General features: G+C 38.9%; 1 protein-coding gene across 2 annotated transcripts in view; it reads right to left on the minus strand.

Annotated features, from left to right (window-relative positions):
- The window catches only part of LOC124233819 (DNA annealing helicase and endonuclease ZRANB3-like), a 215,746-nt gene that overhangs the window by 10,548 nt on the left and 178,029 nt on the right, over positions 1 to 27,169 (minus strand). For both annotated transcript variants that reach the window (XM_046651042.1, XM_046651043.1), the window contains 5 exons: positions 13,505 to 13,892; positions 10,620 to 10,817; positions 6,901 to 6,992; positions 3,949 to 4,050; positions 2,613 to 2,755 (listed from right to left, as the gene is read on the minus strand). In XM_046651042.1, the coding sequence (XP_046506998.1) occupies positions 2,613 to 2,755; positions 3,949 to 4,050; positions 6,901 to 6,992; positions 10,620 to 10,817; positions 13,505 to 13,892 (923 nt within the window). The remainder of the gene's footprint in view (positions 1 to 2,612; positions 2,756 to 3,948; positions 4,051 to 6,900; positions 6,993 to 10,619; positions 10,818 to 13,504; positions 13,893 to 27,169) is intronic.

Raw genomic sequence — 27,169 nt, forward strand, 5'->3', positions numbered from 1 at the left:
CGTTAGGTAATGCTATAAAAGGACTTTGCAGATGTAATTAAGGTTACGAATCAGCTGACCTTAAGACAGGGAGTAATTCTGAGCATGAGAAAGATTTGACACACCACTGCTAGCCCTGAGATGTAGGGACCCATAAACTTGATCTAGAAAGAAGCTTCTAGAAGATAAGGGCAGCCCCCAGCTGGCAGCCAGCAAAGAAACCTAAGTCTTACAACCACAAGGAACTGAATTCTGTCAACAACCTGAATAAGCATGAAAATGGATTCTTCTCACACTATCAGTAAGAGCCCAGCTGGCTGACATCTTGATTTCAGCCTTATAAAATCCAGAGCAGAGAAATCAGTAGAGTTAACTCAGACTTCTGACTTATATACAACTGTGAGATAATAAATTTCCGTTGTTCTTTTTTCTTTTCTTTCTTCCTTTATTTTTCATTTTAAAATTTCTGCTGTGTTAAGCTGCTAAGTTTGTGATAATTTGTTAACTGCAGCAATAGAAAACAAATGCATCTTGTCTCCCCACTTTGAGTCTTGTCCTTTCAATCTAATCTTCCAATTGCGCCAGAGCGAGCACTTAAGAAACAAATATAATTATTGATTCTGCTGCCTGTTAACACAAGTTTTATCTTTAATATATCATCTTCATATAATTTTATAAAGAAAACTGTGTATCTGACTTTGGTTTGTATAGATTTTATGACTTTTGCTTTTTTTGACTTTACGACTCAGTCATCTTTCTCAGGTGGTTCTGTAAGTGGTCCATGTCTGATGGAGAAGAAACAATGGGACACGTCTAGAAATGGCTAGGGTGGGCTGTAAATTCAGTTAAGAAGGGAATTAGGATCATGCAAAGAGAAGACCAATGCTTCAGCTAAGACTGTGGTTACAAAAGTGAGAAAATGGAGAGGACTGGAAGAAGTATTGAGAAGAATAAAATAGGCACCATGCTTTTTGTTATATATGTGTGCGTATATGGATGTGTGTGTATGTATATGGATAAATACACACATATATTTAACATGTATATTCTATATAAAGTAATACATGCTTGTGGAAAAAAGTGAACCAGTACAGAAGAGTTTAGGCAAGAGTACAAAACTGGCAGCTCACGGATAAATCCAACTAGCCAAACAGCTTTATTTGACTCATACAGTATTTTATTTTTAAATCTGAATTTGCATGACTTCAGTTGGGTTATGCACTTTCCAGTCTGCCAAATTTCCACCCCCACCCCATCCTTGCTAGTTTTACACTTGATCTCATTTGTTCATTTATGGTTCCTGATTTGTTTTTAGTCATTTGAATTTGTGATCCTGGCATAAAGTATAAAGTTCCTACCATCTCCAAAACTCCCCTAATCTCATGATCTAGAGCAAGATTTCTCAACACTCATGTTATTGACATTTTGAAACAGGTAATTCTTTGTTTGGGAGTGCAGCTCTGTTCACTGTAGGATATTTAGCAGTATCCCACGCCTCTAGCCACTAGCTGTTCCCCAGTTATATTCTCTAATCATGACAAACTAAAACATCCCCCAACACTGCCACCCTGGGGGGTAAAACTGCCCCCAGTTGAGAACCACTGTCCTAGAGAAACCCCTGGTAAGATTTTCTAAGGTATCCTTCCAGATACTTTCTACGTCAATAACAGCAATTACATATATTTGTATTTCCATCTTTTTTATACTTACTTTTACCCTTAATAATTTATCACAAGTATCATTCCTTGTTCTTACACATGAATGTACCACATGCCATATTTTGAAACAGCAGAAGAGATTTTTCACTGTATGGGGTTATAATTTATTTGATCAGCCACATCCCCTCGTATACCATTGATGGCTTTCTTTCACCTGTGTAGATGGAAAAGGCTAGAGATCATAAATGACGGGATGTGAGGATGAAGAGAGATTGCAGGTCTGTGGAGACAGCAAGAGCGACAGGGGCTGCTTCTGCCAATGTGGCTGTTTGGTTTGGTGCTTTGCGATCTCTTCTAAAGCAAGAGTTTGGCAACAGAACAACTGACTGCCTTTCCTGAGAATCTTTGCTTCGTGCTGAGAAAAGAGTCTACAGAGAATGGGGATTTGAGATCACGCAGGAGACTACCTAAGTGAGGCAAAGATGATTATGATGCCAAGAAAGGAAAGTAAGAGTACAGAGATTAGGAAGGGACCTGTAATGATAAAGGCAAAACAGTTACAAACGCGAGACACTTAGCCTTTCCTTTTATTTTGTTCCCAACCCTGGGCAAGATAATAGTACCTCCCACCACTTGGGTGTTGGTGCATCAAATAGAACCAGCTCCCCTGCTGCATGGCACCCAAGATTCACACTCTAGCAGCACAGGGCAGATGGGGCCCCGAGGCACCCTCCTGATGAGCAGGACTCATGGTGCGCAAGATCCAGACAGCTGGATGTTTTCCAGCAGATTTGATCAAATCTGCAAAATATTTAATTATGTTGCTATAAGATAAGCTGTCATTTTACGTATAATTTATTTCTCTTACCTCATCAGGACTTCATTAGTGGTTACATAAAAAGCCTCAGACCCCCCTGTAGAAATACCCATGACAAGTAATAACATACAAAATAAAAAAAGAAAGACAACTCATACCTTTTGGTACTATTGTGTTTGCTTTGCTGCTTTGCGATCTCTTCCAGAGCAAGAACTGGGTTGCAGAACAGCTGCCCGCTTTTCCTGATTATCTTTTGCTTCATGGCGGTTAGACTACCCCATTCTCGAACAAACCTCAGAATCTAGCAGAAAATGAGATAATGAAAAAATGAACAGCTCACCTTTGAAAGTGAGGCTACTTATCAGAAAACTGATGTTTTATTATACCCCTAAAATAGGCTTTTGAGTTTCACCATTTAAGGCTTTCTTCAATTTGAAGCAGTCTCATATCTTTATTATGAATATCTATGGCCAGTTCTGCAGAGGTCTCTTTCAGTCCAAAGACTCCCTAAAGGCACATTTCAGGACATGAAATGTGCCAGCATATGTCCTTAACGTACAGAGGGAGCGACAGCAATAACGCACTCAGTGAGACCAAAAGAGGTCCAGCTGTCGGAAGCACATATCCCACCAGTGGCCAAGGCAAAACCAGTCTTGGGGACAGCAGGTCTTGCAATGGTGACAGAAGGACAGTGCAACATCTGAGAATTGCTTTCTTCTTAACTATCTGAGTTATCACAGGAAAATAGCCATCAGTAAATCTGGCACATTTTTATTAGGGTTACCATTACTCTTACTTACTAGTCAATTACATGTAACTGGCTATTTTCTGGGAATCTGAGAATCAGGATTAGATGACACCAAAGAAAATAGCTCACTGCTACGTTTTGCTTTAAGAGAGGTGCAGCTGACCCATGGGCAATGTTTGATTTCCACTCACAGGGCAAAAACATAATCATTATTTTCTTGTAAAAAGTGGTACACTGTCTGCTGGGTCAGGCCCTGCACATGTTGACCCTTCTTAGCAGCGAAGGCAAACTGGCCACAGATCAGAATTAACGCCTCCCCGGCAGATACCCGGCCTGCAGTTGCATGCTGGTGCTTCTGACAATGAATTGAGAGTTACCCAGCATGGTCTTATCCCTGCTCTCAGAATTTGTCATTGTTAGGACTTAACCTTCAAAGATAAAATGTGATTCTGTCAGATACAAATATCACAGTTGCTAATCCTGTGAATGAGAAATTAGATGATGTGAGGATGATTCTATCCACAGAAACAGCAAGCCTAGGTGTGATCATTTGCCAAGGAAACAGATTTCACATTTATTCTTAGCACCACGGTAATTCAAGGGAACTGCCTGGACTGCTTATAATGCAACCAGTGATTTGACTCCGCAACAGGCCACAAAGAACTCTGCTTTTATTAAACTTGAAATAGTCATTAAAATTACTCAACAAATTTTAATTTAAAACAAATGCATAGGGCTATTCTTACCAGGGAGCGATTCTGTTTCAGCTGAAAGCTTGCTGGTAAATCTTCCCAAAGGTCTAATTTTATATCCAAAGGAATGAAATTACAGTTCATCTGGTTTCCATCCTGATTATAGATTAGGAAGGCATTATTAATCCATTTTGTCTGTAGGCACCAGTAATTATTTTAAAAGTAAAGAACTGTACTATGGCATCATATGCCCAGTCTCCTAAAAGACAAACTGAGGTGGCACATCCCAGACAAGATTCCACCCACACAGCTGCCCTGAAAGGATTCTGAGTGGAGGAGGGGGGCCAAGCTCTCCATTGCCCCCTGGATGCCTCCAAGGCATTCACTCTTCAGGGTAAAAAATGCCATGTAGAGGGCTGTAGTCAACCAAACACAAGGTTTAAACATGAAGTATTTCTTTCACAAAACTAAAGGGAAGAGTCTCTGCTTGTAAAAATCTATTGTATCAACAATAGTTGAACCTATATTCTAATTCTCTCAGCCAAAAAGAAATGTTACAGTTCCCACAGCTGCTTTGGAAAAAACACACAAAAGTACTTACATATAGATTAAAAGTTTAGATATGCAACACTTATTCTAAACTCCGAATTAGACTTGGGATTTTGGCTGAAAGGAACAGTTCTTTAGAGTTATACTGTTAATACGACATAGGATGATAAACATCTGTTACTGCTCTTCCTCTTATAGGCAGTGAACTAGGGTTTTTATCCAAATTTCTACTTCTAGATTTTATTTCAGCTCTTCTAAGGTAAAAAGGAAAGATTCCTTTTCAACTCTATTCTATCTGTGAAAAGATCTGTGGCATTTCATCTGCTGAGTGTCTCCTATTTAGAAAATTAACTGAATAACATTTTATGATAATGGGACATATAAGTATTTAGAATAGTCATAAAAATGTACTATGGGTCAGCCCTGTGGCATAGTGGTTAAGTTAGGTGCACTCTGCATTGGCGGCCCAGGTTTGCAGGTTCGGATCCTGGGCACGGACCTATATCACTCATCAGCCATGCTGTGGTGGTGACCCACATATAAAGTAGAAGAACACTGCCACAGACATTAGCTCAGGGCTAATCTTCTTCAGCACACACACACACAAAAAGCACTTGAGACTATTAAGAGAGTATCAGGAATGTGAGGTGGCCCCTGCTATACAGGCTGGGTGGCAGAGCCAAAAGATGAGTCAGCGAGGCTGTCACTGTATTTGGCTAGGCAGCAGGCAAACTCTACCCTCTACCAGGAGTTTGAAGTTTCTCTCCTGTCTCTGCCCAAAATGGTAAAAACACTGATGAGGTGATTTAGGATGCAGAGCTTTCATTGTACAGAGCAAAAAGTTGAAAGAATTTAAAGGGCTTCTGAATTCCTATGGTGTGCTGTGCCTAGTGTCCATCCTTTGGCTTCTTGACCTTCAAGCCCTTCTGGGGACCAGTTCTCTGTTACTCTCATGTGATGGTCTGAGAAGCATGGCCTGGAGCTCCCCCAACATGGGGGATGAGGGTGGCTCAGGCACTTAGACCTGCCTCTAGATGAGCAGAGGAGTCCTTGGTGCTCCCCCATGTCTAGAGGCTTCACGTGGTGGACAGGGGTCCAAGCCTTTAAGAGGAGCGTTGTTGACTGCCTGGCTTCATTCTTGGTGTCTCTCTTGGCTGTGGTCCTACAATGGAGGCTGCTTAGGACTTCTGGTATTCACGATCCTGGTCATCTCCTAATCTTCTAGCAATCTCTTCTAATCTTCAGTTAGAACTGAAAATTATTACCTGGCACACCATCTATTTCTATCTATATTTGGCTTAGTAGAAAACATGTAACTGAGTTTGGGGAGCTCCAACACAAGTCATCTTTAAAAACGGCATTTTTTCAATAGAATGGCCCATGAGTTTAAAAAGTTACAAATATTATTTTACTTTACTTATAAAGATTAGAAATTTGAAACTGTAGATCAAGTAAAAGTAATATAATCGCAGCAAATTTTTCCTCAAATACTCACACTAGTTCCCCCAGGTCAAAGTTCTCACATGGTCCCCAACATCCTTTCAGGGGATCCACAAAGTCAAAAGTGTTTTCACAATAATAGTAAAACATAATTTGCCTTTTTCACTTGCATTCTGTCACCGATGTATGGTGAAGTTTTCCAGGCACAGGCAGATATGAGCATCCCACAGTCTTCTATTAAGACTTTAGAGAAAACTGCTAAAAACGTAAAACAATGCCACTCTTCTCACTAAATATTATTTTTGTTTTATAAAATAATATTTTTAATAAAAATATGCTATTGATATAAATATATTTACATTATTGCTACTCTTAAATAAATGAATATTTTTAAGTGTTTTCATCTTAATTTCAAGTACAGTAAATATCAATAGATGTAACCCACATAAACGGAATATTTTGGGGTCCTCAACAAATTTTAGGAGCGTAAAGAGGACCTGACACTAAAAAGTTTGGGCACCTCTAACGTAGGCTATGGCAGGAATCTGAGCGATCATATTAGCAAAGCTTCACAAAGCTTGCTCAAGACAGATGGGCAGCCTCAGGCTTTTGCAAAGATGCTGCTGCTGCTGCGGCTACATTCACTGAGAGTTCCTTATGGCTGGGCACTGTGCTAAGTGCTTTACAGGAATTAGCTCATTTTATCCTTGCAACAACTCCTCTCCACTCTTTCAGCTGAGGAGACTGTGGCACAGGGCAGGTAAGTAACGTGTCCAAGATTGCACAGTTAGTACCAGGTTTGAACCAAGGCACTCGAGCCCTGAAGTCTATGCTCTTAACTGTATGTTGTCAGCTTCTCTTCATCTTCAGATTTAACACAGGAATTTGAGAATTAGCATTAAGGAGGAAAAGAACTAGATGCCAATCTCTTTATTAATAAAATTAAATATCTCCACTGAAACATGAAAAATAAAGGCTTTTCTATGTTTCAAGCTACAGAATCCACATGATGCTTACCTTAGTATAGAGGTGAATCCGGTCAGTATTCTTACTTGCACAAAACATTAAGGTGTCATACACTGGCAAAGTGTCTGAGCTCTTCAACTGTTCTAATAAAGAAGATAAAAGAGAACCTGAAGGCTTACCTAGCCTTAATCCAAAATATCTTATTTTAATCTTCTGCAGGTTAGAATGATGAAATAGCTGTATCAAATTTATCAACATATTTGACAAAGAACATGTGCCTGGGCTTGAAATAAAACTTCCATGGTAGGCCACTGAAGAGCATATTGGCTTGTATGGGAACCAGTTGCTTTGTACTTTTGCTAATGACTCAACAAGAAAGAAACAAATTCAGAATTAGCTGAAAACATATGAGTCAGGCATAAGGGAGAATTTCCTGCTACCAGGAGTTATCAGTCTAGAAGCGGTCCGAAATCTAGACTTTTGCTAGAGTGGGTTTAAGGTGAGGCTGAATGAGCACCATTTTAATCATCAGCAGCAATATAGCTATGTCAAGGGCCACTTAAATGCCTGATTCCCTATGACCTCATGCCTCACATTCACAAAAGGAAATGAGTGAACAAGCTTCTCTTCTGATAATCTCTTTTTATTTATTCCTTTCTCAGTCCCACTGACCAATATATTCTGCAGGAGAGATAGGCTCATCAAAACATATTTAAATAATAATTATAGTTAACAGTTTAAGCATTTACAATGTGTTCTAAGTACATATGTTAACACCTCTCAGAAATAAGTAGTGTATTTTACAGAGGAAGAAACTGAGGCAAATTAACTTGCCCAAGGTCATACCACAAGTAAGAGGACTTAAGCCCAGTAATCGGGCTCAAGCCTGTGCTTTTAACCTCTGCCACAGTTCCTCAGTGACCTTTTAAAGTATTTTCCCAGATCTAGAATTCTGTGATTTGTTTGCCATTCTACTTGGCAATGTCATCATATTTTTATTTTTCTAATCAAGCCGTTGGTCACTTTACAAATTTGGTTTGTGGATTATTCCCATATTTCATAAATTCAAAAATGTACATTTTTTTCCCACACTTTAACATCTCTGAAATTGGCAAGTCTCATAGTCAATAATCGTGGCATTTTCCCATCAATTTGGGCCAGGTGGTAGCTGTGAAGCAGTTCTCACTGCCTGAGCATGCATGAGCTCACTCATAACTACAATACTGTTGTCATTTTTTTCTTTTTTTAAGAATTTATTTTTTTTCCTTTTTCTCCCCAAAGCCCCCTGGTACACAGTTGTATATTCTTCGTTGTGGGTCCTTCTAGTTGTGGCATGTGGGACGCTGCCTCAGCGTGGTTTGATGAGCAGTGCCATCTCCACGCCCAGGATTCGAACCAACGAAACACTGGGCCGCCTGCAGTGGAGCGCGCGAACTTAACCACTCAGCCACGGGGCCAGCCCCAATACTGTTGTCATTTTAACACTACACTTGAGGTATGTACAGCATTGTTGTCACTACATGTGTTGAGTTTAATTACCTTTAAAATATGTTCAAAATGTTTCACTATGATTTGGTATTGAACTGAAAAATTATCATGCATACTAAAAGAAAAACTGGATACAGAGCAGGAGAGCATATCAAATAAATTTGATATTAAAGAGGCTAATGTGTCATTGGAGGACTAACCAAAATTTTTCATATTCTTGCAAAGGAGTAACTCAGTGCTTCTACAGGCCTAAAGGAAGGAGATCCCTGCAAATACAGGAAGCTGTCTCACATTTGGATACCGAGATGTGCAAAAGCGTTGCCTATTACATGCCAAGCAATTGACTAAAGGCAGGAGAAAATGCCAAATCCCTAAGAACAAATGAAAGAAACAGTAAAGCAACAGAAGGTGGTATGACCTGGTCTGGTCTATAATTAAAGTATTATGTCATAGTTTAATTAGCAGTTTTTTTCCTTCTTAATGCACATAAAATACATTCATCTCATAATCTTTGTGTCTTCAAATTTGAAGAACTACAGTTAATGCCTTAATGCTTAAAGATCAGAAGTCATTTTTTGACAAAAAGCATTATAGGAACAATTCCAAATCAGGTGATATTCTTGGTAGCTAGCAGCTACACTGGGTTACACATTTCTTTTCATTGTTTCTATGAAGTGTAATTTAATGGTTTGAGACTACAGAGGATGCATCTTTTGAAGATGCAGCCATCCTTTCAGACCCTAGAATTCCAGTTAGAACAAAGTTACTGTTCCAGCATAGTACACACCACTCTAATTCTAAAAGAGCACATGCGGATAGAATAAACATTCGAACATAGAGTGCCTCCTCTTCCTTCTATTTGTTTTTCACGGAAATCATGTTAGTGGGGACATGGGAAGCATATCGCTTGTGTGGAGTTAGCCCAGTGATCTGAGAAGTCAAAGAAGGAAGAGGGGATATGCATAGGGGCAACGCTGGCATGGTCTGGAGTAGATGAGGCCAACGCAGATTTCACCAGCAGAATAGAATTTCTAAAAGTCTGATGATTTTTGAAAAGCATTTGTAAGTAAAACTAATATATGTCTTCCTCAAGGGGCCAGAATTTCACCTACCAAGTGAAGTACACCTACCAAGCCAGAATTTCCTGGCAATAGATGAAGAGACTCATAGCCCAGTTGATGACAATTGCCAGCTGTTGACTCTGGGCCTGCTGTTTAGTGCACTGAGCCATATGCTGTCCTCCAAGAGCTTCATCAGCACTTGGGGGATTGTCACAGCAGAAACAAGGAAACTAGAGACATAAAAGGTATACCCCACCTGAGTCTACACAGTCTACTTAAAGTCCCTTAAAACTAACAGACTAAACAGGATCCCTTCTGAGATATTCTTTGGGAAGACCTTGAGGAATGAGAGGGAAGGAAGGTTGAGGAAAGAAGAAAGGAGTATGCCTTGAGCTCAGAAATTCTTAAATGAACATTTCATTTTAAAGCTATGAATCTGACAGCAAATTATATCTATGTTTAATAGCAATTGATTTAGAAGAAAAACTTCAACAGTCCGACATCTTGACAATTCTGGGGTTGTTATAATAAGAACATCAATCTGTGGGTTACTATGGTCACTAACTGAGTAACAAGGAAACTACTCAAAAGTACTCACAATCTTTTGCCAGCTGGCCCATAAAGATAGTGATGTATGACATACAGGCTGGTATTTGCCAACCATCACAGCTATAAATAATGAATGGAATCAACCAAGAAGTAAATAAATCCGAAACGCTACATGGTTGGCTCCAAGTACAGTCATGATTCACATAGTCTTGAAATTATGTTCCTTAAAAACATTTCCTTAAAAAAAAAAACTCTTAAATTTAAAATATCCCAATTAATTGTAGCCATTTAAAAGAAATTCATGTGTAGAGGATTAATGATCTCCTAAGTGGCCGTTAATAATCTGTCAATCTTACAATTTTGTCCAGAAGAACCTCCCAAATATCAAAACCACCCCCATGGGCCAGGCTTGGTTGAGGCTGGGCAACAGGCCTGGGGGCAGTGCGTGCAGCTATGTATCAGTCCTACTCTCTGTGTAATGTCTGATTGCCAACAGCTCTGCTCTTCTTGCCATCTGGTGTTTAAGTACGTGGTTACAAATGGTTGGTATTTTTAATATAAATGAGAATAGAACAAACCTGGAACAAGGTAGTAATCACAAATCTACTAACAGTATTACATGTCTAAGTACATGGCTATTATTTGGATGCTAGAAATGGAAACAAGACTTACCATCACCTGGCTTGGGCGTGGTTCCATCTTCCGTCTCGATTTTGGATACTTCTTCCTTGCTCTCAGCCAAAGGTTCAGGTTCTGACTGTGCAAGGACTCGTTTTTCACAGTCAGCACTAGTCCAAACTTTTTTGGAGGTGTCTTTCTGAGAATCATCTTTCTCCTTTCTGTTTTTATCCTGGGGATAGCTGAGGCTATCTATTTGTAGAATTATGAAAATCAAACAAATAATTTACATATAAATTTAAATAAAGTCATCATTTACTCTAAGCCAAGTCTAAAAAGTAAAGTTTAAAAAAAGTCACAGCTAGGTCTCATAAAAAAGAAACAAAGTCAACAATATTTGCTCATTCTTTGGAAACGTCACTGGGAGTCACTAAATGCCAAGTGCTACTCGAGGCACTGGAGAGGCAGCAAGGGACCAGACAGGTAAGTCTCTGCGCTTCCTGGAGATTCCACACTATGTGGCAGAGATAGAAATAAACGGGTAACAAATAAATAGGGGCTTTTCAGAGAAAGAAAAAAACAGGGTTTTTCTGAGTAAGGAGAAGGGGTGAAGGGAGTAAAAGTGCTTGGAGGATCCCCATTTGAGCTGAGAGCTGTGCATGAATCTGGGAAGCCTGGCCCGGGGGCCTGTATTCTTGGATTAGATTCTAAATGTAACTGGAAGCCATTAGAGGGCTTTAGGCAAAGGAATATAATGATTTAAAATTTTAAGGGTCACTCTGGCTGCTGTGTAGAGATGGACCACAAGGGGCTCTGGTAGGGAGGTTCCTGAGGTCTGAGAGAGAGAATGATGGCTTCCAGTAGGATGGTAGCAATAAAGATAAAGTGGCTAGAATCAAGATATATTTTAGAGGTTATACCAGCAGAACTTGCTGGATCAAGTGTGGGAGGAGAGAGAGGAATCAAGGATGCTTCCTAGGTTTTTAGCATGATGTAGGGAAGATGAGGGAAGAGAAGATTTGAGTGTTAAATGTGGTGGTGGTGAATCAAGAATTCCATTTTGGACATGTTAAGCGTGAGGTACCTATTAGACATCCAGGTGGAGACGTCACATAGGCCACTGGCCATATCCAATCTGGAATTCAAGTGAGAGATAGAAGTCTGGGGATATGAACTGTAAGATGTCAAGTACAAACAACCGGTATTAAGAACAAAGATGACAGAAGTGTTACCTATTGACAAATATTAGTGTTCATTAAATACTATGCCAAATTTTATCTAATGTACTAGAGACTGCATTAGCCACCTTTATGCAACGGTATTTTATGGGAACTAATATTGCTCCTTTAACTTCTCAGATTCTACCATTTCCTCAAAGTGTTATAGGGCAGGCATTGGACAAAAAAAATTTAGATGAATTAGAATTAATTAGAATTTTCAACTTCCGGGGTGCATCCAAATCAAGGTTGGACATAATTTTGCCAAAGTGTAGTGATATTAGTCTAATAATTATTATATTTATATACAGTAATATCACTGTTACTTAGGATATGCATTTCTCTTTAATCAATTCATATCGTTTGTGAATATTGTTTCATATTCACAAAAGGTGTTTTGTTTTCCTTTAGGTTGCTTGAGAATTAATTAAATCATGGGTTTAGACATTTTTATTGTTGCTCTTGGTATCACAAAGAAAAATCAGAACTATAAAACCCTATTAAACTACGATTTCTGTTGCTAAACCGCTCAACTTATATACTTAACGTGAACTGACATTATTTTGCAGTCACGAGATACTTTATTTTTATTGCCTGAAGCAGTTGGAAATTGAATGAGATAATGCAAATTGTGAGAGATATTATATGGAATAAGCTTGTGGTTCCAATTTAGTTCATAGACAACAGGTGTCCACATTTCAAATATAACAACCCAGATGGCAGACTTGTCATTTTGGTAGGAACACCCAGAATTGAAAGAGGAAAGACTCCGCTACTGATTACATTTCCTTTCAGATCAAAAGTAAGACAGAGGGAAGCAAGGCAGGCAGGAAGGAATTGCAGTATCAGAACTTATATCTTAGTGGAGTCTTTGTTAATGTCAATACTCTCAAGAATTCCCAGATGACTGAAAAGTAGATGTGTACAACTATTACAACAGAGAAAATAAAATTATTTCTTCCAGTTTCCAAAAGTGTCAACTTGGCATTTTGAGTTACCATAAAAATGGTCTTTAAAATTGGAAATAAAAGGAATACTAATGATCTTTTTCTTAAGACCACCACAGGTATTAATAATCATTTCAAAAACAAAATAAAAGATGGTGTATCATGCTATAAAAACATACTCTGAAGTATGTTTACGATTTCTACTTTTAAAATAGCATGTTTTGGAAAAGAATAAACTTAAAAACAGATATCAAATTCGTTCTTAAAAGAAGATCTATAGGGGAATATTTATAATTTGTCATGCAAGAATCATGGCACCATGTATATTTTACTAGGCAAAGAAGCTACATTGAATTATTTTGCTATTTAAACAAAAATAACTATAATTTCTTTAAAAACAAGCATTATCTACAGAGGAAAGAAAACAGCAGGTCTATGACTATAAAGCATATTTGCTGCCATAGCAACAGAGCTTCTATTCCTGCCCACTGAATTCATTTCCTGCTGGCATTAATCAGAAATGTCCATTTGTGCCAAATTAATGCCATGTCTCAGACACTCGGGGATATACATTCTTGACAGAACTGGGAGCTTTTCACATTCCACAAGGGGATAAATTCAGTCTTCACTATGTGAAGTTCTTACTCTAGCTTAAAAGCTACAGTCAGTGCCGAGCCACACTAACCTCTGATAACGGCTGTCATCTCTAAAAGCACAGGTCAGTTACCTGAAGACACCACTGCCAGCCCCGCCACGGTCACCCTCATGTACTCACCAGCACTACCTTGAGGATTCTCACACATTTCACAATACGGTAACACTGAGTTATTGATATAGGTGCAGAAACCACACTGCCAGCCCTTTCCAGGGAGGAGTTGGGGGGTTGCCTGGCCTGGAGCTTTGGTTTGCTGGGGCCAGGACAGTTTCTCCTCCAGGGGACTGCCGCGGTCATCGGTGGCGACTGATCGCAATCTTTTAGCTTCAGGTTCAAAATTGCTTTCACAATCAATGGTATCTTTAGGAACTATTTTTCCAGGGTCTGCTGGCATTACAGTATTTTCCTCCTGTGACATCCGTGATTCATCAGAAGAGGTCACCAATTGTCTTTTCTTAGGTTTTGGTGAAAAGAATGATCGAATATCATGCTGTTTTTCTTTTTCAAACTAGGAAAGACAAAGAGTTATCAAATTAAGGAGAATCTAATATGCTCTTTCTAAACGAAACTGCTTAACAAACTATTTTCCTTAACCATATTCCTTTGTCTTTTGACTACTTTGTTGGAAATGAATTCAATTACGCTATGACTCTTGATACATACATATACGCAGGATACCATTAACACATCCATATATTTCCTGTGTCTAACTTTATTTTAGCACTTACAACGTGCCAAGCACTTTACACTTACTAGCACATTTAATCCTCATGCCAGCTCTGTGAGGCAGGTACTATTATTCTTCCCATATTTCAGAGGAGGACTCCAGGTTTAGAGGTTAGGTAACTTGGCTATAGAAGTTATGTCATAAAAATACACTTCATAAACTATCTGCTCTAGATGTATGTCAGGGAAAAGAGGCGATTGTGTGTTTAAATATTTCAAGTCAATCAAGAACCTTGAAAAATGTTTTCATGCCCAAACTATAAATACAATGTCAATAAACAATGTTTTTCATATTAAAATGTTTTCTTGACCAGAGAGCATTTTTCAAATAGCATTAAAGCTATTAATTAGAACAACTTCTTTAACAGACACATTTTAATAATTATCTTGTCTTCAAGAAATATATTTCTCTTTTCTAAGAATAGCTACATCACTATCTCATGTTTTTCATCTTTTCAATATATAAATCTCAGCCTCCTATTAAAGAAAGGAAGATACCTATCTCTATGATCAACTAGCTGGCAGTTAACGTAAATTAAATGAGTTAGTTTTAGAGAAGTCTTGCTGGGGCCTCAATTGGGTACCATGGTGGACACACACTGTGGCACACTGCATTTCCAATGATAGCCACACCAATTCTTATCCTATTTCACATGTTCTTCTCACAATGTGACATTGACACACCTACGTTTAGAGGTGGGGTCTGTGTTCCCCTCCCTTGAAACTGGGTGGACTTGTGTAACCATCTCAATTAACAGAATACAGTGAAAGTGACGCTGTGAGACTTCTGAGGCTTGGTCGTTGAAGGTAACATGGCTTCCACTTGGCTATTGGCACTCTGTCTCTCTCTCTTTACATCTTGGGATGCTCGCCTTGGGAGCCTAGGCATCATGTTGTAGGGAAGCCCAGGCCACTTGGAGAAACTACGCGTGGATATTCAAGTTGGCAACCCCATATAGGCCCCCAGGGTACAGGCAGCATCAATTGCCAGACAGTGAGTAAACAATCCTTCAGGTGTTTCCAGATCCCAGCCTGGAGGTCTTTGAGCAAAGGTCCCAGTCATCATAGGGTAGAGACACATCATCTCCATTATACCCTGGCTCAATCCCTCACTTACAGAAACCATAAGAAATAATATATGACTATTGTTGTTTGAAGACACTAAATTTTGGGGTAATTTGTTATGCAGCAATAGATAACAAAGACAGATACTATAGATAACGATAGCAAAATACTGTATATTGCAAAGAGAGATTTTACATAATAAATCTTATCTGCACTTCTTAGTGGTGCTGCATAAGAAAGATAGATTTAGCAAATTCATAAAGACAGAAGAATCAGTGGGAGCTATGGAAAGGAAAATGGGGAGTTATTGCTAAATGGTTACAGAGTCTCTGTTTGGGGTAATGAAAAAGTTGAAAATAGTGGTGATGGTTGCATAACATTGTGAATTTAGTATTAAGTGGCATCACTATTGAAGTACACACTTAAAAATGGTTAAAATGATGAATTTTATAATTATACATATATATATATATATATAATCATAAATGTAAAAATTCCAAAAAAAGCAAAGGAGAAGGAAGGAAGATTTAGGTTGTTCCCATATTGGCAAAATTAAAACATATATTATAGGAAAAGAGCTCCCTCCCGTCATAATGTTCAACTTTTATTTTGTACGACTGTTATTTATATATTCTCATATACTATAAAAAAAGTCATCTAATTAGTTGTGGAAATTACAGAATCTAGGTAAAAATATAAAGAATGAAATCATTAACCATGAGATAAGATTTTTAAAACAATGCACAAGAGAAATTCTAACAAAAGGATGGAGAAAAGCAGAGAGATTAGCAGACGGATGGAGTTTAGTGGTAAAAAAAGTAACAGAAACAAAGATAAACATTTAAAGAAAATGTTCTATTTCATATAATAGGACTGCAAAGAGGGCTTGCAGGACTTTGAAAATACTAGCAAATGTTCAGCAAATTCTATGAACAAATTCTATCAGCTATTTCTAGTTAAACCATGGTGTTTTTACATGGAGGTCAATTTTCTGAGTCCTTGCATGTCTAGAAACGAGCCAATTTTGCCCTAACCCTTAGTCAGCAGTTTCATCGGGCATACAATTCTCCTTAAATCTTTAGACATTGCTCTATTTCTTCCCACATTTGATGATATTAACAGTGTTCCTTCATAAGTTGCAAACTTTTTCTTCATTTTAGAGGCTTTCAGGATTTTCTTTTTATTCCTGGTGTTCTAAATTTTCACCATGACCTATATTTATATATCTATATCTATATGCCTTCTACTTAGCACCCAGGATACCTTAATTTTGAATTGTTTTGATTATCTTTAGCTTTTGGAAATTTCTAGTTTCTTCCTCTTCATTTTCTTTTTTTCTGGAATTCCTGTTTGCAGAACATTAGACTGAGACATTTATATCCTATCTTTTATTCCCATATTTTCCTTCTCTTTGTCTTTTTACCCTCTAAACTCTTGGAGTTTTTCTCTATTTTTATCTTTCAATCAAGAATTATTTTGTTTTGGCAGTCATATTTTTAACATCTAAAAGTTCCTTCTTATTCCATTTCTTTTTCGTAGTATTCTGACTTTATATTTGCAATAAAATCTCAAATCTGACGCTACTAATCTGAGTTTTTAAAAACTTATCTTTAGCATCAATTTATGTATTAGTTTATGTTTGTTCACCGCTTTCATGCTACAGATCTTCTTCTGAAATGGCCAAGGACCTTGGTCATCCCTTCATATATAAGAATGAAGGGATGGGAGGGTTGCCTGGGAACTCAGGACACATGGGGCTTATCACCAAGAAGATCTGATAGGATAGACTGACTGAATGTGAGGGGTGAGGAAGATGGATGGGCCCAGAGTGATCCTCAAAATCCCAAATTTCTGACTTGTACCATTGTAGGGATGATATTTTCAGTTACTGTAACAGGGAATATGGGAAGATAAATGGGCTCATTAGAAGGCAAAAAGAGAAGAAATAAGAAAATCAGTTCACTCTTAGACATGTATGAGGGCTGGTGGGTCCCGAGTGGAGAGTTCCAGGAAGCAGGTCTGGAATTCTAGAGAAAGAGAGAACTGGATTCACACATCCAGGACCCCTGACATATAGAGGTGGTTACAATCAGAGGAGCGAATGTCATGATACGGGGGGGAGGAGGAAGTAAGAAAAGGTGAAAGTCAAGGACAGAAAGGAGGGGAACAACATTTAAGGGTGGAATGAGGAAGAGATACCAAGGAAGGAAACACAAAAGGAACACTAAGAAAGGGAGAAAAATCAGGAGAGTCGTGGCTTTAGTGGCTGTGTGTTTTGGGTTCCCATTCAATACATGGGGTGCTCACTGGGCACCTTCAATCAAAAAAACTCACGTCCGTCAGTTCTGGGAAATTTTCTTCTATTTTTTTCCTTCCTCTGTCTTCTCTTTCTGGAATTCTACTAAGCAAAAAGCTTCTGAACTGATCATTTCATTTTCTTCACTTTTTCTATCTCTATTTGTTCTACTTTCTGTGTGATTTCCTCATTATCTTCCTTTCTATCCTTGTTGAATTATTATTTTCTGATATTACAGTTCAATTTCTAAGGGCTTTTCCTTGTTCTGCTTTCATGGGTGCAATATTTTCTTTTATTTCTCTGTATATATTAATGGTAGTAGCTTGTTTTTTTTTAAAGTTTTCTTCACCTCGTTGCATTGTCTCTGCTTCTTTTGTATCCCTTTCTTGGCTTACATGCTTGTTTTGCTCTCTGCTTGCCACATGAAAGGCTTTCCTCCATGCCTGGTGGCCTTTGCTGTCCGTTCATATTTAAGAACAAGACACTAAAACGCTATTGGAAGTTCTATGAGGGGGACTTCACTGAAGGTCATCAGTGACTGTCAGGAGACCTGTTTCAGTCGCCATAGTCAATTCTTGGTCCAGTCAATTTCTCCAGAAAGGAGTCTCCAGTCTCCTGCCTGAAGGATACAATGCTGACTACCAGTGACCTGGGACCCAAGGATTTCACCACTAACTAAAGAGTCTTTCACTTAAGACACTTGCTTTCAACTTACTGTCTTACTCCTTTCCCTCAGCTGGCTCTCTTCCTAGATATACTTTAAAGACATTTTTAGAAGGAGCAAATAAAACAGCTAAATAAATAAAATATAAGAAATACACATATAAAATACAAAATAAATATAATATACAATAACAGGCCATCATCACTTAGACTAAATAATGTTTAAATAATATTAGAATCTTTTGTCCCATTCTACATTTTAAAGAATTTGTTTCTTTAAAAACATGTTAATCTCTCCATCTGACCACCAAAAACTAAAACACAACAAAATTATTTCAGATTTGTTTATAAAAAAAGCAACTGTCCTAACAATACAAAAAAACACTAAGACATCTTTCCAAAAAGAATTCTCAGAGCCTTAAAATATCAGCTTTACAGTTGATCTCTTTAATTAAGCTATTTAATTAAGCTATTTTTAAAAGAAGTTCTTTTACTTTTTAAGCATTGACTAATTTTGGAAATTAGTGTCTGAGACGTTCTCATTATGTGCCAGAGGCAGGTTGAGAGTAAAGGCTAGCAGTGACTGACAGTAATCAGAAATTGATGCATACCTCTGCCACCATGAGGATTTACTTACAGTGCATGGGAGTAATCAATATAGGTGCTATTTTGAAACCACATCTGCTTGGGTAATCATAAAATGAGACTCGAGCAAGCAAAACCCAGAAAAGGAGTGGGTGTGTGAAAAGGGAATTATTTTATATAATTTTGAGAACCAAAGGATACACACAGAGTATAATTTTAGAAAAAGGAGAGGGCAAGATTAACCAGTAGCAATGACTTTAGCTAAAGTTAGGATGGCTAAATTGGACAATGATGAATGTGGTTACAGGTAGTGAACCTTCCAAGTTGGTGCCCTGGCCGCAGGGGTGCCAGAAGCTGTAAGGCCTAACAGGAATAAAGACTTCCTCTGAGATAATCAGTTAGAAACCTGATCCATACTATCGGTTATGTTTTCTGATTGTAGCCTCTAAGCGATCAGGCAGGAAGTTGGTTGATAGGTTTCTCTGACACTTAGCTGCTGTGACTGATAGAAAAACAGGTGAGAAAACCTCTTTGACACATCCTAATGGTAATTATAGGTGTCGGATGGGGAGAGAGAAGGGTTACAGGTTTACTGAACACGAGTGCTTAAGCTGGGATCCGTGGGCCTCTCACAAGACCTTGGATGGCCTTCAATGAGCCTGAGAAATCCCTGAAATTATCTATAAAATGTTGTCTGGATTGTATGTGCATTTCTGGGGAGCAATTCTTGACTCTCTCTATAGTCTCAAAGGTATTCAGGACCCAACAAAGGTTAAGAGCCACTGGATTAGAATCAAACGTCTGAAGATGCACATGTGGTTTGATAGCTCCATTTCTTTCCTGAATTTTCTACAGAAGAGAGAGTGAGGGTTCATGTGTGAATGTACACGTGTAGACATATGTAAACTAGCTCTTTTTTATATTTGATTTTTTTTTTTTGAGGAAGATGAGCCCTGAGCTAACATCTGCTGCCAATCCTCCTCTTTTTGCTGAGGAAGACTGGCCCTGAGCTAACATCCGTGCCCATCTTCCTCTGCTTTATATGCGGGACGCCTGCCACAGCATGGCTTGACAAGCAGTGCATAGGTCCGCACCCAGGATCCGAACCAGTGGACCCCGGGCCTCTGAAGCAGAACACATGAATTCAACTGCTGCGCCACTGGGCCAGCCCCCTAGCTCCTTTTAAGGGGAAACAAATACATAAATTCTCTGAAATACTTAATAAGAATCCCTCAGCTTCTGTCAAGTAATAACTTCAAAACCTGAAAAATACCAAAACAGAGTAACTTCTACTCAGGCATGAAACATATTCACTTAGCTCCTTTGTCTGTTACTGTAACTGGACTCTGAACTGCTTCCCATAAGACAGCAAATGACATGGGAATGCTCACACAGTCAAACAGAGAGAAACTATTGATGAGGTGAGTAGAAGAAAGTGCATGGATTGTAACGGCTAGGGAATTACTGTGCTGGCAGGACTCAAAGGCACAATGTCACGTAGCTCAGCTTAAAACTAAACACACTATCCTTGATGCTTTGAGACAGTGCCATATCATCATGAGCTCCTTATGGAGATTCCAGCAGGTATTTGGGACATGTCTGGTTAATAAAAGAAGGAAGTGACCTTGAATGAGAGCTGTAGACACAGATACTAAATGTGAATGCAAAATTCCTATATCTGTCAGATGCTTCTAATTAATTTCCGTTTTGTCTTTTTTTTATTAAATTAGTTTTTTACAAAGTGAATATGGATCCACTGATTAAAGCATCTGAAAAAAAGGCAGTAGGAAATAATTGTAAACAAAATGCTCCCCAAATAAACACGTTTTCTAAAAGTATTAGATTATCAGTAACATGACTCCTTGCAGGAGCAAGCTTTATCAGTGTCGCCAAAATAGACCAGAATCCTCTAATTACAACAGCATACTGATAGTCAAACACTCAGCACCCATACCATCCTGGCAGTTCCACATTTGAAAAATTACCAACTTTATTAATGTTATCAGCATTTCTCAGTGGTAAAGAAAGGCAGCAATACAGAAAGACAAAATATTTTTATGGCCTAGGAAAGCTTTGTTACTTAATAGCAAGATTAAGCTAAAAAGTCTTTTGTGTTTTGTAACTACATTCTTGCACTTAGAAGAGACATTATAGTAACAAATTACAGAAAATGTCCTAACTCATCATTACTATTTGTCCTTGTAAAGAAATAACTATATTAAGTGACCTTTGTAATGTGTAATAAACAAGAAACTTAAATGTAGGTGTTTCTAAAAAAGGAGGAGCAATCTAAGTTTGCAGTAATTTTTATCACAAGGCTTAGGGAAATAGTTAAGTCAACAGACCCATGTCATAAGTGATGTGGAAAATAGAAGAACATATTCCTCTCTGCAGTTATATACTTAACACTCAGTTATTATGTTCCTGTCTTTTGTTCAATATTGTTTTTGAAAAACAAAAGAAAAAATATTGTTTTTGCCGAGAAGTGCTGGGAATAAAAACTGAAAAATGCTTAAGGTGGCAAAATGCATGTTTTTATCTGAAAGGTTCAGGGACCTAATATATTTGCTCTGCTTTGCACCAGGGTAAACCACTGCTCTTTACAGACAAATCCCCTGGCCATGACGATAGGATTAAAAGTCAGTTATTACAACTGAAGGAGAGGAAAAGGAAATCTAGTAAAACTCATAAAAACAATAAAGCACTTCAGAGCCTGGTGCGGCTCCAGAGCAGCACACACCACCACCAAAAGCACTGAGGACGGGTTTAACAGGCTTTGATCAAAGGGCAGCTCTGGTAGGAACCATGACTGCCTCATGTCATTCATCTCCCGTTCCTAAAAGAATTAACAAATCCGCTGTGTTACAAATGGGTGATTGGGACATCTTGCTTGTCTGCTGAATGGCAGACGATTAATGACTGGAACTGGAACTAAAAGCCTTCACTAAAATTTGTAAACAAGCCAGAGGATAGAGAGTCACAAAAGTAGGGTTTTAATTATCTAACTAAAAAAAAGATGAATTTAAATTCTCCTAAAAAAGAAATGACTGACTGAATTTTCAGATTTTGCAAAATGTCCATTCCTATGTAGTTAAATAAAATTTTGGCAATGATCCACTCTTAGGCACAAGTTTTTTTCTGTGGGCATAGAGAAAATAAAACACTCTGATTAAAAAAACAAAGTGGTAAAAAAAAGAAAAAATGTTATCACTTTTTTTTAAAGATGACATCAAATGCAGTGCAGGCAAATGTTTTTGGGAATGGCTATCTCTTCCAACAAGGACAATTAGAACTTAAAACCAAAATATTATATAATATAATGGACAGATCACTAGAATGTGACTCAGAGGGGTAAGTTAATCAGTACCCACGTGCCATAATCTCTCTTTTAAGGCCTGGTGTCCAAATGCCTCACGGACATCAGCTGAGTGGTTCAGAGGCTCCTCAACCTCAAGAGGTCCTGAATGGACCCTTCATGCTGTCCATCAGCCGGCTCCTCTCCTACCATCACAATCTCTCAGCTCCCCACTCCTTACCAAATTAACCACGAAGCCCTCTGCTCTGGATTCTCCAGTTTTAGAGTAAACTGGATCACTTCCAAACACTTCATTTTGTCCTCCCCTACCTACCTCTGGTTCTGGCAACTCCCTTAAATGCTTGCTTCAAACTCCCCTCCCCTTTCTGCACTTGCTGCTATCAGACAGGGTTCCATCCAGGCCACACTCTGTTGATTCTACCTCTGAAATGTCTGGAATTTTTATTTTCCTCTTCATTACCACTACCACTGTTAGGAGTTCGTGGAGTCCGTCTGGGAATCCTTGACAAACGAGCCTTCTCTATAGTAATAGCCTTATGAATAAAAAGGAACGGACTTTATTAGTAGACCTGTAAGTGCCTGACAGCACCAAAGTAAAATTTTGGTAAAAGGTGTACTGAAGAAGCTGGCTAAAACCCAAACCCACAATGGGACTTCTGACTTCTCACCCCAAATCCAGCAGCAGAGGAGACCATAGGGCCTTCCAGGCGAGGCACATCTGCTCTACTTACAGGGGAGACACAAGTGCGAGAGGCACGCCTCTGCAGAGTACAGTAACCCACTAGCCCTGAACTGCAGCCCACCCAAGTTCTCATGCTCTGAAAAATCAGGTTAACAACTCCTCCTCCAGGGGCAGGCGGAGAAAGCCCTGAGAGGGAGTGGAGAGACGGGAAACCCCTTCACCATAGACTGAAACGGGATGGGAGGGAGGGCAGAAGTAATCCACTCCCTAAATACCACTGCCTCTAAGAACCTCTGTCTCTCCTCCTCCCCTTCATTTCCCACACTGCCACCAGGATTATCTTCTATAACCAGAAATCTGATCACGTCACTCATCTCCTTAAAAGCCTCTCATGACACTGCACTACTTCCAAGATAAAGTCCAACTTCTCGGCGTGGCATGCGTGGGCTCCTCTCCATCTGACGGATGCCAAAGTTTCAGCTTTCTTCTCCTTTGACTCACTCCTCGTGTGCCCTATGCTCACACATTCACATGGAATTCCCATTCTCAGCACAACGGATATCTGCTCATGACTGTGCTTTGGGGAATGTTCTTGGTGTCCCTGCTGGCTGAACCAGGACCTGCTCCCTTTGAACTCATCCTTCAAAATCCAGCTCAGAGTTTCCTATGGAAATTTCCCACGTGCCCCAGGTAGTTATTTATTCTGTCCTGTGCTCCCAGAGCCTGGTTTACATATCTCTATTTTCACATTTATTATGTTGCATTAAAATGACTTGCTCACAGTTGTCTCTCCCAAATTAAGAGTAAGCTCCAAGGGAAAGTTAGCTGTTTTCTTTATCTTTGCACCTAGCATATAGTCTTCTATAAATAACAGCTTTATTGTGATATAATCTATTTATATGCCATAAAATTCACTCTTTTTAAGTGTCCACTTTAGTGATTTTTAGTATTTTCAGAATTATGCAACCACTAGCACCATTTAATAAAATATTTTCATCACCCTCAAAAAAGAAACCCTGGGGGGCCAGCCCGGTGGCACAGTGGTTAAGTTCACACGTTCTGCTTTGGTGGCTGGGGGTTTGCTGGTTCGGATCCCATGTGTGGACATGGCACTGCTTGGCAATTCATGCTGTGGTAGGCGTCCCACATATAAAGTAGAGGAAGATGGGCCGGGATGTTAGCTCAGGGCTAGTCTTCCTCAGCAAAAAGAGGGGGATTGGCAGTGGATGTTAGCTCAGGGCTAATCTTCCTCAAAAAGAAAACCCTGTACCAATTAAGCAGTCACTTTCCATGTCTCCTTCCATCAAACCCCTAGCAACCACAAATCTACTTTATTTCTCTACAGATTTGCTGATTCTGGCCAATTCATATAAACAGAACCAGACAACATGTGGCCTTTTGTGGGCTTCTTTCACTTAGTGTAATGTTTCCAGAGTTCATTTATGTTGTAGCATATATCAGTACTTCATTCCTTTTTATGGCCAAATAATATTCCACTGTATGAATATACTACTTTTGTTTATCCGTTCATCAACTAATGGACATCCGGACTGGGCTAACTTTTTGGCTATTATGAATCATGCTGCTATGACATTTATGTACAAGTTTCTGTGTGGATATATGTTTTCAATTCCCTTGGAAGTGGAATTGCTGGGTCACAGGGTAACACCGTGTTTAACATTTTAAGGAACTGCCAGACTGTTTTTCAAAATGGCTGTACCATTTTACTTTTCTACCAGCAAGGTATGAATGTTCCAGTTTCTCTACAACTTTGCCAAAATTTGTTGCCTGTAATTTTAGTCATCCTAGTGGGTGTGAAGTGATATCTCACTGTGGTTTTGATTTGCCTTCTATATAATCTTACTAAATGTTTATATAATGAATGATCTCTGAATGCCCTGTATGTAGTACACATTCCATAAACATTGGCTAAACCAAACTGAAGTGTTTCAATGTTCTCTATTCACTCCACCAATAATCGAGGGTCTACAGTGTGCTAACTCTAATGCATCTAGTATATTTCAGCCAGGTTATGAAGGCGACTTTGGAGCAGAAAGACCTGGGTTCAAATCCTAACCCTGCCACTTACTGGTCATATGAACTTGGGTAGATTATTTAACCTTTCTGAGCTTTAGTGAGAAATGGTAACAGTATCTGCCTCATGGTGTAGCTGTGAAGGTTAAATAAGATCACGAGTGTTAAAGGCTTAGCACAGTCGCTACATGGAACCACCATTCATATATTTTAATTATTATTACTGAGTGAATTGAAATCATAAAGGTAAATAAGACAAATGTCTAATAATAATACTTTGTGACATAAGATATTTATATATCTCTGTCTATAACAATGAGGCTACCCTCTTGTCCTCATTAGGCTATTATGCAGACTAATTATATAACATTTGCAGAGTGGTTTGAATTCTAAAATATATATTAAATAAATATTCTAATTTAAAATGCATTAGTTTCAAGTTCCAGTGCTTTAGCGTATTCAGAAACAAGAGATTTTGGACAAGAGAGATTTAGACTTCGTCAATACCACAGCTCTGGGGGTCAACTTTCCTTTTGCTACCATTTTTTCAACCAGACAATACATAGGAAACAAGGTTATTTTTTATATGTATGAGACAATTTCTTATTTGTACTTCTTAGCCCACAATAAAACAAACATTTCATACAATGTTGGCATTTAATAAAAAATGCAGTTTGTTTCTGAATTTTGAGGGCATATTTTAAAATTTTATAGTTGTGCTGAAGAGTTCTCCTTCCCAACTCCATATAATTTTTTTGCAGCAGACCAGCAACCATCCTATATATTTTTAATGCAAATGTGGGTGTTTGAAATGTAAATTTGCTTTGAGTAAAGCATGATCTAGAAGGCCTTGAGGACAACAGACCAGGGGACTTGAGGATGGTTATGATAGAGAAAAGGCAGGCGTGTGAGCCAGGACAAAGACGCAAGGCCTGAGGCAGGGTAAGGAAAGTTAGGCAACCAAGGAGAGGCTCATGAGGAGAAAGGAAAACTGAGAGATATTGAACTAAGAGCCCACAAAAGGAAAACAACTGGTAAGGGAAAGCAGAGACCGCGTGTGGCTGAATTTGGGAACTATCTGGAGATGTGTTCCAAAATGGAAAGAAACTACTCTCTGAAGTAACAAAATGGAAGCAGCTCTGACTTACTGAGATCTGAAGGAGAGGGATCAAGCAGACAGAAGACTTGTCCTAAGCAGGAGTTGGATTTGTGACCCCTACTAAATTAGCCCTTTCTGTTGCTCACGTGTGAATCACTTCCGCACCAAGTTTCTCCTCAGATACTTTATAGTATATATGTATACAGTGGGAGAAAGGGACCTCAGAAGCCATTTAGTGATCCAGGGACTCAAATGGCTGGATAAATGATCCTGCTGATTATCCATTAAGGGCCAGAAGAGGATGGGAAAAGACCCTGAAAAGGATACGGGAAGGGCCCAAGTTTTCCACAGCTACAGCCAAAGGAAGGAATACCCCTCAGATGACGGCAGCAAAAATGAAAATCAGACAGAGGGGGAGGCTTCCTGTTTCAATATTCCACTCAGTCTATTTTATTCAAAAACAGCATTTAATTACTTAGAAATGACAACATAGACTAATATAGTCCATACCCTTCCCTCCTTCCATCTGGAGATGACCTACTTTATCATTCAGTGGAAGCCAATGTAGGAAAATCAAAACACCTCAAAACCGAAAGAGTACTTAGAAGTCATGCACATTCAGACAGAGAAGAAAAGGAGAAGCTTGAGGAACTGGATCACATCTGAGACAGTGACCCTGGAGGAAGACTCCAAGACAGGACTGGCTGCTGAAGGGACAGCCAAGTGGGCCGTGCAAGGGTACCTTTCCTTGTGGTGGAATTACTCCTTTTCATTTGAGTCGGACTTCCATCTGAGTTTCGTCTGGGTTAATAAATAATTTCTTTAAAAAAATGTAAGTATATCTAGGACGGGTAGAGAATTGCGACTCATACATTTTTGTTGATTAATTCCATGCAGGATGTTAGTCAAATATTTAACAACAGCTATAGCAGGGGCATTAACTAAGTGTTGGGTTGAAGCAAAGAACTAGAGGCCCCATGCTGTGCCGGATCATGGGGAGGTCCGGGGGGCCCTCTGGTGGGGTGAGGGAGCACAATGAAGGGATTGAAGAAGTGGCTATTAACCAACATTAACAAAATATTTACTATTTTAACAACCAGTACACTTATACCTATATATACTGGTAGAGTATCAGTCCTGGTTCCATGTATTTTTTTATTCTAATAGTTAGCTGAATTATGTTACTGAAAGAGAATTCTGATTAAGAGAGGAGGGAAATAAAAGATAATGCCATTCTGAAGGGCAAGAATACCAGGGGAGAAAGAAGGCAGGAGATACCAAAACTAGTACAAAAATTTTGTCCAGGAAAATTTTCACTC

The sequence above is a fragment of the Equus quagga genome, unplaced genomic scaffold (assembly GCF_021613505.1).
Source record: "Equus quagga isolate Etosha38 unplaced genomic scaffold, UCLA_HA_Equagga_1.0 252_RagTag, whole genome shotgun sequence".
Classification (NCBI taxonomy): Eukaryota; Metazoa; Chordata; class Mammalia; order Perissodactyla; family Equidae; genus Equus; species Equus quagga.